General features: G+C 49.3%; 1 protein-coding gene across 14 annotated transcripts in view; it reads left to right on the forward strand.

Moving 5' to 3' along the window:
* The window catches only part of NEDD4L (NEDD4 like E3 ubiquitin protein ligase), a 1724212-nt gene that overhangs the window by 792824 nt on the left and 916734 nt on the right, over positions 1 to 14654 (forward strand). For all 14 annotated transcript variants that reach the window (XM_086960462.1, XM_086960464.1, XM_086960467.1 and 11 more), the window contains exon 4: positions 12074 to 12112. In XM_086960462.1, coding sequence (XP_086816588.1) covers positions 12074 to 12112 — 39 coding nt within the window. The remainder of the gene's footprint in view (positions 1 to 12073; positions 12113 to 14654) is intronic.

Raw genomic sequence — 14654 nt, forward strand, 5'->3', positions numbered from 1 at the left:
CAGTTCTTCCCATCACCAGACAGGAGTTTTTTTAACGTTAGCTTGAGGGAGCCGTTGTATCGCTCAACCAAGCCGTCTGTCTGGGGGTGTGTAAGCGGGACTACAGGAAGAGGCAGGAGACGGGTCTTAGTAACCAAAGGAAAAGGCTTTATTGTGGACAAGAGCTGATCGGTACTTCTGAGTCTACCAGGGGGCTTCCTTGGTGAGCGACTCCTCTCAGTCCGGCTCTTGGAGAGGACACCCTCGGTCCTCCTTTTCTTTAAGGTCCGCCTTCGGTCGACAGCGTCAGGCTCCGTCGTGTCGTCCTCTCAATCCGGATACATGCAAATGAAAGGAGAAAAGCGCGTTACTGTCACGGCCTTTCAGAGTACAAATCCCACACACCAGGGGGGGGGGAAGTGATGTGAGTTCTGAGTAGTGCTCCCAACGTTTAATATGCTTGTCTCCCGTGAATTCGTGGATTACTCAAACGGCAGAAGAGAACACTCCGCCCCGTCCCCTTCCCCGTGTCTAAGTGTGAAGCGCTCTAGCGCCTCACCCGTCTCCCGATCCAACCCGCTATGCGTTCACGTACCTCGCGAAGCCACGCCCCTCCGGGGGAGTGGCTGGGCGGATCGCGGTGTCGGTGGCCTCCTGGCTCCGCTCCGGACTCTGGATCCCCTCCGGTTGCTGATGGAAGACTTTCGCCGCTGCGGGGCTCTGCTCGCTCTTCCTCGATCCTGGAGACGTCCTCTCCGTACTCGCCCTCGAGCCTCTCCTCTGCTGGGCTGATGTCCGACGAGCTTCCCTCCGGCTCCGCGTTGGCTACCTGTCGGTAGTCTGGGGGATCTTCCTGCATCGGCGGGAATCGAATCCCTCGTAGGTCTCGGCCTCCTCCGTAGGCTCACTTGGCTGGGTCCGTCGCTGCAGTCTCCAGTCCGGTGAGTCGTCCTCCCACCACTCGATGTCCTCTTCGTCTCCACTTCGCTCCGCGCCTCTCCTCTTACAAACAGCTCCGCCGGTGTACAGACACACCTGGTCTGGCTCACCTGCCTCTTTTCTAGTGGAGTTGGGCCACTCCCCCTCAGAACCTGGAGACCACTTAAAGGGGCCGCCGACCAGGTCCTCTTCTTCTCCGCTGTACTGTTCCTCCACGGGGTGCCAACACGGCGATTCCAGTCTGGGCTGTGGAAACAGAAAGGGGGGTTCACAAGTTACTTTGACCCCAGGGGGCGCCTCGGGCACCCCGTTACATTCCTCCCCCCCTGAACTCTTCCGTTCGGGAAGGGGATAGCGTGAAAGAAAGTCAGCCCCGACATTGTCAGTTCCACGTGTATGCACCACAGTAAAGGAGTAAGGCTGCAGGGCAAGGAACCAGCGCATCACTCTGGCGTTATTCGCTTTATTACGGGCCATCCATTGTAGGGGAGCATGGTCAGTATACAGGGTAAACGGCCTACCCTCCAGGTAATACGACAATTTGTCTACTGCCCACCTTATCGCTAAACATTCCTTCTCCACAGTGGCATACTTCAGTTCTCGGGGAAACAGTTTTCTGCTAACGTATAGTATAGGGTGGTCCGTCCCCTCCTCGGATTTTTGGGAGAGCACTGCCCCTATCCCATATTCTGACGCATCTGTGTGTAAAAAGAAAGGTTTTGAAAAATCAGGGGACGTCAGAACCGGGGTGGAAGTGATACACTTTTTCAAGGCGGTGAAAGCCTCTTCCATCTCCCTTGTGGGGAGGAGTAGCGTTTTCTCCGGGTTCCTGTTTCTCAGGGTGTCAGAAAGGGGGGCCGATATCTGGGAGAACATTGGAATGAACCTACGATAATAACCAATCAACCCCAAAAACGCCCTCATATCTTTTCTAGTTTTGGGAAACGGGGTCTCTGCTATGGCTCGTACTTTCTCTATCTGGGGTTCTATCATCCCGTGCCCTAAGACATAGCCCAGATATTTTACTTTTTGATAGGCCATTCGCGATTTCTTAGCATTGATTTTCAACCCTGCTTCTTGCAGTGTATCTAACACCTTCTGGAGATGATCCAAGTGGGTTTCCCAGTCGGGACTAAAGACGACAATGTCGTCGAGGTATGCCGAGGTGAACATGGACAACTCTTTCAATACCGTATTCATCAATCTCTGGAAGGTGGCAGGGGCACCGTGAAGACCGAAGGGGAGGACGGTAAATTCATAGTGACCGTCCTCGGTCGAGAAGGCTGTTTTGTGTCTGTCTTCCTCATGGAGGGGTACCTGCCAGTATCCCTTGGTCAGATCGATGGTACTGATGAATTTGGCTTCTCCTAACTTCTCGATCAGCTCATCTATGCGGGGGATCGGATAAGCGTCAAACAACGATACTTCGTTAAGGGCGCGAAAGTCCATGCAGAATCTTCTTGTTCCGTCGGGTTTTGGAATCAACACTATTGGGCTAGACCAGTTACTCTTTGAGGGTCGGATTACGCCCAACTTCAACATCTCCTGGATTTCCTGTTTTATTCCTTGGCGTCTGGCCTCAGGGACTCTGTATGGCCTGATTTTCACGATTTTTCCAGGCTCTGTACATATCCGATGAGTGGCTAACGTGGTCCTTCCGGGAATATCTGAGAAGACTCCTGCGTTCTTTCTTAAGGTGTTCATCAGTTCTGTTCTGTCTTTGTCCATCAGGTCTTCATTCACGACTAGTTGGTCTATCGTACTGGAGGACAGCAGGGGGAGGCGTTCCGTTAAGTGTATCCCGGTAGGAGGGGGTCCAAGCCACTTCTTTAACAGGTTGACATGAAAGACTTGAGCCTTCCTCTGGGTGATTTGTAGCTTATAGCTGGTGTAATCGATAGTACTTATGATTTTGAAAGGGCCTCCCCATTCCGCCCTAAACTTTTGTGAGGAGGATGGTAGGAGTACCAGAGCCCAATCACCCACTGCCATCCTTCTCCATTTTTTTCCTTTATCGTAGAACGTTTTCTGGCGCTGTTGGTTTTTTCAAGATTGGCATACGCGAGTTCTCTTAACTTTCCGATTTTGGACCTGAGGTTACGGGCGTATTCTAGGGTTTTCAGGGTTTCGTCGGGTGTTTCTTTCTCCCACGCTTCTTTGGTCATTTCTAAGAGGGATCGGGGTTGTCGACCATATAATAGCTCGAAAGACGAAAACCCCAAACTGCTCTGTTTCTGACCTCTTAGGACATACAAAGCAAGTGGCAGTACTTGATCCCATTCTGCTCCGTTGATTTCTAGCATCTTTCTTAGGGTTGTTTTCAGGGTCCTGTTGTATCGCTCGACGAGGCCGTCGGTTTGGGGGTGGTATACCGCCGTTCTGATCTGATGGATACGGAGAAGCTGGCAAACCTCCTTCATGAGCCTAGATACAAAGGGCGTTCCCTGGTCGGTGAGGATCTCCTTTGGGAATCCAACTCTTGAAAACATTTCAATCATCCGGTCGGCTATGTGTTTGGTCGTTGTGACAGTCAACGGATAGGCTTCTGGGAATCGAGTGGCATAGTCCACTATTACTAATACGTACTGATACCCTTTCCTTGTTTTTGGGAGGGGCCCTATGAGGTCCATGCCAATCCGCTCAAAAGGGGTCCCTATTATTGGCAGGGGTTGTAGTGGAACAGCCGGGGGTCGGGTCATGTTCTTTTTCTGACATACCTCGCACTCCTGACAGTACTTCACCGTATCTTTGTATATCCCTGGCCAATAAAAGTGGCAGAGCAGGTTTTGCGTGGTTTTCTCTGCCCCTATGTGTCCGGCTACCAAATGGGCATGTGAGTAGAACAACACCTGCTCCCGGAAGGATATGGGTACTAACAGTTGATCGGGATCATCTTTTTGGGCCTGCCTATACAGCAATTCGTTTTTTACAATAAACCTTGGATATTGCAAGGGAAGTTGGTTCTTATCTCTCTCTGCCGCGTCCCACGCGTTGGAGAGGGTTGCGTCATTTAACTGAGAGAAACGAAAACTACGGTCGAGCACCCAGGGTTCGGCAGTTATTAAGGCAGGGACGTTTCTCTCCTTTTTTTCCGATTCTGAGGGGGAGTCTCTTGTAGTTATGCTATGATTAAACATGTTTAGAAACTCTGGGTTATCAGTCCCTATGATGAGGTCCTCAGGGAGAGTGGCCAATACCCCCACCCTTATCTTATGTGGACTCCGCCCCACAGGTTCTATGGGCAGCATTGCCACAGGATAGGCCTTGATATCTCCGTGTACACAGCGTATATTCACCCGGGTTTGTAAGAGGATCTGGGAGGGTAGAACCAGACGGGCGTGTACCACTGACTGACGACAGCCAGAGTCTAACAGGGCCTGGAGGGAGGTGCCGTTTACCCCAACACTTACCCTAAATGCTTGACCCATTTCGCTGGAGAACATCACCGCCTTGGGAAGATACCCGACCTCCATAGGTTCATCCTGCGGTTTCCTCCGGGGGCAAAGCCGGGCGATGTGTCCCCAGGTGCCACATTCAAAGCATTGCGGCCCTGTAGGCAGAGGCCCCTCTGTTCTCCATGTTCTTGTCCTAGGGATATCAGGAGGTTTCACTGGTTTCCTTTCGGATTTCATCAGAGTCTTATGTTTCTCATTCTCCCAGACTTGAGAGATCCTAGGTTGGACTCTAGAGAAGGTTGTCGCCATGTCCACAGCTTTTTCGGTAGTGAGGTGGTGGTGTTGTCGCAGCCACCTCTGTGTGGCGTAGGGCAGGGCCTCAAGGAATTGCTCTAAGTATATCCTGTCCATGATCTCTTCCCTCGTGCTTACGGTCGGGGTCAGCCATTTGTCGGCGGCCATCTTGAGCCTCACGAACAAGGTTTTAGGGGACTCTCCGGGGGCTCCCCTCTCTTTACGAAACCGGAGTCTGTAGGCCTCCTGGTCTAGACCCAGGTGATCTAAGATTATCCTTTTCACATCCTCATAGGTAGTGTCTCCCGTGGGGTTGGCCACCTGATAGGCCGCCTGGGCCTCCCCTACGAGGAGGGGTGCCAAAAAGAATGGCCATTTGGGCACTGGCCACCCACATGCACGGGCCGCCCTCTCAAAATTGAGCAGGAAGGCGTCCGGATCCTCGCCTGGCTGGTACTTTTGCAGTGACACCCCACTTATATGGGGGTTAGTGGTGGACGCGGTGACTGGTCCCGTGATAACTGGATTCTCCATTGCTCTTGCGGCCACAGCATTTTTCATGGCCTCTCTGTCTGCCGCTGATGTAATAATCTGCTGTTGAATGGCCCACTCTAGCCTCTCTTGCCCCTTGACCAACGACTGCACCACCTCATCCATCTTGGCGTCACAGATGGTCACTGTGCCCGCATTCTCCACCACTGTAAGCGGGACTACAGGAAGAGGCAGGAGACGGGTCTTAGTAACCAAAGGAAAAGGCTTTATTGTGGACAAGAGCTGATCGGTACTTCTGAGTCTACCAGGGGGCTTCCTTGGTGAGCGACTCCTCTCAGTCCGGCTCTTGGAGAGGACACCCTCGGTCCTCCTTTTCTTTAAGGTCCGCCTTCGGTCGACAGCGTCAGGCTCCGTCGTGTCGTCCTCTCAATCCGGATACATGCAAATGAAAGGAGAAAAGCGCGATTTCTGTCACGGCCTTTCAGAGTACAAATCCCACACACCAGGGGGGGGGGAAGTGATGTGAGTTCTGAGTAGTGCTCCCAACGTTTAATATGCTTGTCTCCCGTGAATTCGTGGATTACTCAAACGGCAGAAGAGAACACTCCGCCCCGTCCCCTTCCCCGTGTCTAAGTGTGAAGCGCTCTAGCGCCTCACCCGTCTCCCGATCCAACCCGCTATGCGTTCACGTACCTCGCGAAGCCACGCCCCTCCGGGGGAGTGGCTGGGCGGATCGCGGTGTCGGTGGCCTCCTGGCTCCGCTCCGGACTCTGGATCCCCTCCGATTGCTGATGGAAGACTTTCGCCGCTGCGGGGCTCCGCTCGCTCTTCCTCGATCCTGGAGACGTCCTCTCCGTACTCGCCCTCGAGCCTCTCCTCTGCTGGGCTGATGTCCGACGAGCTTCGCTCCGGCTCCGCGTTGGCTACCTGTCGGTAGTCCGGGGGATCTTCCTGCATCTGCGGGAATCCCTCGTAGGTCTCGGCCTCCTCCGTAGGCTCACTTGGCTGGGTCCGTCGCTGCAGTCTCCAGTCCGGTGAGTCGTCCTCCCACCACTCGATGTCCTCTTCGTCTCCACTTCGCTCCGCGCCTCTCCTCTTACAAACAGCTCCGCCGGTGTACAGACACACCTGGTCTGGCTCACCTGCCTCTTTTCTAGCGGAGTTGGGCCACTCCCCCTCAGAACCTGGAGACCACTTAAAGGGGCCGCCGACCAGGTCCTCTTCTTCTCCGCTGTACTGTTCCTCCACGGGGTGCCAACACGGCGATTCCAGTCTGGGCTGTGGAAACAGAAAGGGGGGTTCACAAGTTACTTTGACCCCAGGGGGCGCCTCGGGCACCCCGTTACAGGGTGGTACACAGATGTTTTAATGTGTTTGACGTTCAGTTGCACGCACACCTGTTGCATTAAACGGGAAACAAAGGGGGTACCCTGATCAGTAACAATCTCCCTTGGAAAACCCATATGAGAGAAAACCTCCACTAACCTCTGGGCAATCGCTGCTGAAGTAGCTGCCTTAAGAGGAAAAGCCTCAGGATATCTTGTGGCATAATCAACCAACACAAGAGCGTACTGGTGTCCTTGTGATGACTTCGGCAAAGGGCCGATTAAGTCCATACCTATACGATCAAATGGGACCCCTATAATAGGCATGGGCACCAAAGGGACAGGAGGAGGAGTGTAGGGGTTCCGTTTCTGGCATATTCTACACTCCTGACAGTATTTCTGGACTTGGGCGTATATCCCTGGCCAAAAGAAATGTCGTAATATGGACTGTCCCGTTTTTTCCACCCCAGAGTGACCGGCTAACAGATGGGCATGTCCAAAAAACAATATCACGAAAGTCGTTTGCGACCAACAGTTGGGGCTCGGCGTCAGCTTTAGCAAGCCGATAGAGTAGGCCATTTTTCTCAATGAAAGTAGGATAACTTTTAGTGGATGGATCTTGTCCATTTCGTGCGACCTGCCATGCATTGGTGAGACTGGCATCATTCAATTGGGCAGTCCTGAAATGGGTGTCCCTGGCCCAGGGTTTTGCTGCTAACAAGGTATCACGGGGAAGAGACAAGTGTTGGAGAGTATCTAACAGAGTATTAAAGGTAGGATTATCTGTCCCTATGATTATGGGCTCTGGTAGACCAGACATAACTCCTACGGAGACTTCCATGCCTTTCCCTGAGGGTGTGTACAACGTGACTCTAGCTACGGGATACTCCTTAACGTCCCCATGAACACAACGAATGTTGACCTGTTTCCCCGGAATGAGAGAGCTCTGATCTACCAGCTCCTCTCTTATAACTGAGTGTTTACAGCCGGAATCCAACAATGCCCTTATACTGGTACCGTTCAGAGAGACTCGTACATAGAAAGTGGTTCCTGTTTCTTGGGCATACAGGATGGACCTGGGGGCATAGCTCACGTCCATGGGTTCGTCTTCTTTTTCTTTTTTTTTTCTACAGAATAGTGGCATATGACCCTACTCTCCGCAGTCATAACATTGGGGTCCAGAGTTTGGCAGTTCAGGTCGTTGGAACCGCACCCGTGGTGGCTCTGGTACTGGCTTTTGGAAAAAAAATTCGGGTTTGAGGGGTGGTAAAGTCTTGGTAGGTTTATCAGGTTCCCTCATATAGGGCTTACCCTGAGCTCGGGCGTAACAAGTCGCAATTTCTATGGCATGTTCCAATGTTAAGCCCGCGTGTTGTTTAAGCCACCTCTGAGTGCTATAGAGGAGGGCTTCGATAAACTGTTCAAGATACACTTTGTTCATAATGGCATTACCTTCATGGGGTTTTAGCCATAAGTCAGCAGATTCCTTCAACTTGAAAAACAAAGTCTTGGGTAGATCCCTGGGAGACCCTTTTTCCTGACGGAACCGTAGTCGGTGTTTCCTCATCTACGCCCAACCTATCAAGGATATACTGTTTCACCACTGCATAAGCGGTGGTACCATCTCGGTTTACTGTCTCGTACGCGGCCTGGGCTTCACCAACCAACAAGGGTGCCAAATAAAAGGGCCACCTATCCCCAGGCCAGGAACTGGCTATCGCGGCTCTCGCGGCTCTCTCAAAATTCAAAAAGAAAGCAAGGGGATCCTCTCCTGGACTGAATTTCTGTAGATGAACAACTGTGCCTGGGGGTGGAGCTGTAGCCCTTCCTTGACCTAACACGGTCATTAATTGCATTTGTCCTTCTGCCAGTTTTAGTATGTTATCCGACTGGCTCTGGATGGCTTGGGAAATGCAGTCCGGTCTGCTTCCATTTGGGTTAATATGGTTTCCATTCTGTATCGGATGGCGTGGTTCCCTGAAGGATCCGAGTCACGGCACCACTTGTGAGGAGTGTGGTTGGGGTAATGAGAGACGCCACGAATTGAAGTCTAGGAATAACCGTTTTATTCAGTGTGACAGTACTTGTTAGGTCTCAGGGGGGTAAGTAGGTCAATGTCCAGCAAGGCACACAACACAAGCCGGGGCGCTCTCCTCCGACGAACTTCCGGTGTCTTCGATACCCGTCTTTGCTTTACCAGGGATGGTCGCTGGTCCAGACGTAGCTTGAGAAAAGGAAAAGAGACAGCCGCGTTAGTGGCTGGGACCGATGTGTAACGAGTGGGGGGGAGGGGCAGGGGAGTGAGGGATCACCAGGATACTACCACCATCTATAGCAGCCTTTAAGTGTAGGTGGACAGCAGTGCACGGCGTTAGTGACCACCCTCAGGCTACCCCGTGATTTAAACAATCCCTGAAAACGCCCTTGTACCTTGTGGAGCCACACTTCTCCCCTGGAAGTGTGGCAGGGCGGCTCGTGGTAACGTTGGCCTCCTGGCTTGTCGAGTCTCTGGTCCGGGGGTCCCAGCAGCGGTTCTTCGGCACTTCCTCCTTCTTCGTCCTTGGCGTTCTCCTCGTGCGTCGGCTGGTTTCCGAGAGGTTCCGCGCCGACAACCAGGGACGGGGCTTCCTTAAACGCCCCTGGCTCGTCTGATTGGATTGCTGCAGATGACGTTCCTTCACCTGATTGGCCAACTGTTGGGAACGCCGGGGAACACACCCCCAGCGTCAGGGAAGGCAGATGTAGTGACGGGGTCAACGAAGGCAGAGCCGGGAAACACCAGGAAACGTCCAAAGGATCCTGCGGACGGGGTGGAAAGGAAGAAATGTTAGCAGGTACACCCCGTCCGTCCGAGTCAGGGAGCTCGTCCAAGTCGGGGAGCTCGACCTCGGGACATGGTGAAACACAGATTAGCAAACTGTATGAATAGATAGATATTTCTTCTCAAGTAGGGATTATTAATACTAACTATATGTATTTATTTTTTAGAATGAAGAAGTTATGTTTTTACAAGTTCTGTCCTGAGGAAGGTGTTTATACGATAAGGAATAAAGCACCGAAACGTGTCGACACTTGGACCAAATTTTTTACTGTTTATTGTAATTTGTGTACTTATTGTTAATTGCACTACACTGAGATTATTAATACTAACTGTATGTATTCATTTTTTAGAATGAAGAAGTCATGTTTTTAAAAAGTTCTGTCCTGAGGAAGGTGTTTATACGATAAGGAATAAAGCACCGAAACGCGTCGACACTTGGACCAAATTTTATACTGTTTATTGTAATGTGTATACTTATTGTTAATTGCACTACACTGAGTGGTTACTCAGAGATTTGTACTGTAATGAAATGTCCTTCAAACAAAAATTATTAAAACAAACCTATATCTGAGTATTCAAATGTATTATGTTTTATTAAATGTGTACCAATAATTTTTAAACTATAAAAAATGTTAAGAATAACAAGTCTTGAGTGAAATTATCAATCTAATTGTCTGTGTATCCTTAACCAATGGTGTCACCATAAGGGTCAGAAAGTCAAAATTTCTCTTACGTAGGCTGATATGTAAAAACTAGATTGAACAACACAGAAAGGAATTTCTTTGGTTTTACTTTTATCGACGTATGCTGCTACATCGTGATATACATTGGCCTCATTTTACAACTGTGTCTAGATCACCAAGTTTAGGACACCTACTTTCTATGTCGCGCCTCCTTAAATGTCTGATGGTGACCTGGGCAAACCCCCCATTGGTGTGTATGGGATGGGATGAACCTTACCTCATATGCTGACGACACCCAGTTGATCTTGACGGTCAGGGATGATGGGGAAGCAGTGGCAGAAAGCTTTAAGGCAGGACTGCTGGCTATCGGACGATGGATGTCCGGAAGCCGCCTAAAGCTGAACTCTGAAAAAACAGAGGTGGTAGTGTTTGGTCGCCTTAGTCCTAGCTGGTCCCCGGCATGGTGGCCACCATCTTTTGGAGCCGTGCCTAAACCAAATGCGAAAGTGAGAAACCTAGGTGTCACCTTCGACGATAACTTGAATTTTATGACCCATGCCAACCAGACGACCTCGGCAGCTTTTTATAAACTACGCCTGGTAAGAAAGATCCTACCATTTCTCCCTGATTCTGTGGGTAGAACCCTGATAAGTGCCCTTGTATTGTCGGCACTAGACTATTGTAATGGCTTGTTTGCCAACGCTCAAATTAGAGTTATTAAAAAAATGCAACTTGTACAGAACGCGACGGCCAGGTTACTCTCAGGTGTTCCGAGATTTAAGCCAATAACGAACACCCTGAGAGATCTTCACTGGCTGCCTGTAAAAAACCGAATAAAATTTAAAACCTTGTGCATTGTATATAAAACACTACACCAACAGGCCCCACAATTTCTGAGAGATCATCCTATCCCATATCATCCTTCTCGGCCACTTCGGTCCGCAAAGATGAACGATCTGGTAGTACCACGCACTAGATTGGTTAACTGGGGAGACAGACGCTTCTTGGTGGCTGCCCCGAAATTGTGGAAATTGTGGAACACACTCCCGCAAACTATAAGATCCAGCCCTAATTTGTTTATATTCAGGAAGCAGCTGAAAACATGGCTGTTTAACCTCTAGAGTCCAGAAGCCAAAGTTAGGAGAGCCTGCAGTTTACAGCGCCGAGACGCCTCCGGGCATTTGTTCGCGCTATACTAAATGTTAAAAATAAATAAATAAAAATATAAAGTTCATCCCTTGCACGCTCCCCATGCTTTCCTTATGAGGTCCTTTTCTAATACTCCGCATCCCTCCAATTTACACCAGGGCCCTCCTGTGAAGCTCCCCTCCAGTACACTGCATTCAGCTTTGCTCGGGGCTAGGCCTTCTTCTGAGGTTTCAGCCGGGGACCTCCACGGCTGGATCAGAGCACCTACCTTTTACTCTTCCCTTTCCCATTCCTAATGTTTCCAGTTTTTTCTGCCTTCATATTCTAGTGTTGATTAAGGCAACCGAGAAAAACGACTCCCAGCCTCCTACCCCCACTCAGTCTGGAAGTGGCAAATAGCTCTAATTTGAGCGGAGTGGGCCCCTTGCAATTTGTGTGCCCTGGTGCCACAGCACCTGCTGCACTCTAAATAGCGCCCGCCCGCCATTACTGCGAGATTGCCAGGGCCTGCATGGAGACGGGGAAGTGCTGAGCACGAGACGGTGCGCTCCCTCCTTGCCACAGTCCGAGCTGCGCATGACATGGCGGTGTCTTGAGAGAATCCTTGACTTTCGCCCCCGAGAGTGTTATGTGAGGCTTTACTGTGCAATGTTCCGGAGTCATCAGAAGGGGTTTCCTGCATAGGTCTCAAATGACCCCTCTTCTGGAAAAAGATAGCTATTTTTAGCCAAAAATCTATTCTTAAACCTTCTGACGCACCAGAACTCTCCCAGGCAGAGGTCACCGAAGGGATGTGTTTTCAATCCATTGATCTTTTTTTTCTACGAGTTAATGCCACATTTAGACAGTTTGCAACTTTTGCTTTTAAGATAATTGTTTTTTTAATCTATTTTTAACATTGATAAAGTCATCATGTATACTATATGTAGAAGTAATTATTGCCTATATGGTCCATGTATTTTTTTTTAATTATAATGTGAATATATTTTCTTTCAGACGCTGAACCCAAAATGGAATGAGGAGTTTTATTTTCGAGTAAGTTAACTTTTTTCTCATTTGAGTAGTTGATAGGACATCTTGGTTATAAATTATAAAAGCTGTTTTGTAAATTTCCAAATTGCTTAAGAGTATATTTTTGATCATTGCTTCGCTATTATTGGCGATTGCCTGTCATATACTAGCAACTAATGGTTTATAATCCGTTTTTATTACAAGCAAATTGCCTAGTCAGTTTTGCGGGGCCCCAGGGTCTCTGCATGTCCTAAGTCGGCTGATTGTGCTCGATAACTCATTTCCGTTATGAAAAAACACGATATCAAATCTATACTTTCATATCTTTGATACCACTTTGTAAGTCTTTCGCGTACACCACGCCTTGTTCCCTGCTGCTTAATGAATGTGGACAGGGTTCAGCCTTATATGAAATAAGCGCGAGGGGGAAGGCCGCACTCGCCTGTGTACTGAGAAGAGCTTGCTTCAAAGGTGGGCATGTGATATCTTAGTGTCCGTTTAATGGGTAATTCATGACTGACTACTTTAGTTAAAGGAATCATTTTCAAAAAATCATGTCACCCTCAAAAAAGAAATCATTTTACATCAAATTCGCAAAAAAATTGGCCGCGTTCTTTTTAATTTTTACTTAATTTCCGTTTTTGTCGTTATTTTGTTTTTCAGAAAACAAACCCTTACAGTAGATTTATAAAGGTAGGGGAAGCAATCAGTTGACACCGAATATATAGATATATACAAGCTTGATAATGCTCGACAAAGCAGCTTTATAAACAAATATTTCATACCGGTGGGTTGGGGAGCATGCGAAAGACTGACTTTTATGTTCTCTCCACTTCGGGATTGTTACTCAGTGATTGGGGTGTAAGCAGCAAAGCAAGTGGAGCCGGTGCCAAGCGACCCAAATGCAGAAATCCGGGTTTGGAGGGCGGTCCTGCAGCTGGGGGACACTAGTGCTGCAGTCAAGTCGCAAGTAGGAGCGGGTAGAAAGGGCCGGTACATGGAATGCATGCCCCAGGGGCGTAGACTGCGGTGGCCCACTGATGAAACAGCAGAACTGAAGGAGGCTTAGCAAATGGCAGCAGGGGTGGCATCACAGTGGAAAACAGGAGCTTGGAGTGGAAGCAGTAGGGGGAGAGTAGCTGGGCCTATCCTTTGAGAGCGTTGAAACCCTTGAGATTGATCTGGAGCACAGTGGAGCGTGTATCGAATCAGACAGAGAAAGAGCGAGCAAGCCCCTCCCTGGCTCGGCAACAACTGGTGCATGGTCCAAGAAGGCAGAGTGGACAAATCCAGTGAGACCGCATTGGGAACAGAAGACTGCAGCACTGTTCCGGTGACAGAACACTGCCATTTTATGAAGCACAGAGACTGTGGGGTTAGTCATTGAATAGCCATAGGCTTCACTGTAGATTATATAGAGGGTAATGCGAGTTATAGGTCTTGGTTAACTTGTTGGGGGAGGGTGGAGGGACGGGGGAAAAAACAGAATGTGCATAGAAGACGCCATTTTGTGCAAAAGATGGGCCAGCTGGAATCAAGGACCATACTTACATGGGCATACACTTTGTCACGGGAATAAATGATCCAGAAAATACTATGTATTTATCTGTCCAACTATCAGCGATAGGGCTGAGTAAAATTTAAAAGGCAATAAAGTTTGTTAAAAAAAATATATATAGAGAGCGGAATGCAAGGTTGTAAGGAGCGAGCAGGTGATAGTTGCAATCTGAATGTCTCAAACCAGCGGCGTTAACCCTATGTGGTCCTCAACCATGCAGAGCATACACTGAAGATATTGAGGACTAAATAGCAATACTACTGTACCAGGGCAGTTGGGGGGCATAAATGAACAGTGGACTTAAGCACGAGTGATGTGAGGGCACCTAGTGTGAGATCCATTACCTACCAGGAGACATCAGCGTGTATGCACACACACTTTGGACAACTAATGGTGGCACCAGTAGTGCGAAGAGGGAAACTGAAGGACAAAGTGCAATTATGAATCACTGGGGAGATGTCCGGAGTCCTTCAAAGATTTATTAGTACCCTGTAGAAAGAACTAAAAGTTGGCGTTGATAGCCTGGTGTTTCAACACTAAACCAATGACCCCAAAACAGGGGCAGTGAACATTCTCCAGCGCAGCAGGGGTAAACAATGCCACACTACATACTGCATCATGGGCCCACATAGAGGAAAGTGATAAGTATGCAGTGTGGAGCATGGTTCCTTGTGGTCCTATGGCATCCGAGTCACCAACCAGGCAAATGCGTTAAAGCAACAAGTGTGTTGAACCCAAATATGACCACATAGCCTATTTATTTGGGCACTCCGAATCTTGAGCTAATGATATGGGTCAACGGCTAGAAGCCCATACTGCTGCAGGTTAAACTCAGGAAACATGGAGCCAATTCCGGAGCACCTCCACCATGGAGCGTGGGCTGTGGTATGTGGGTGTCTTCACCTAACCAAAAAAAAAGACCGTTTTTTTTCTTTCAGATTCTTTGGAGGTGGAACATCATCTGTCAAGGCTAACCTGCAATAGATTCTCAGGCGCTAGAGCACATTC

This window comes from Lissotriton vulgaris, chromosome 3_1, assembly GCF_964263255.1.
Source record: "Lissotriton vulgaris chromosome 3_1, aLisVul1.2, whole genome shotgun sequence".
In the NCBI taxonomy this organism is placed as follows: Eukaryota; Metazoa; Chordata; class Amphibia; order Caudata; family Salamandridae; genus Lissotriton; species Lissotriton vulgaris.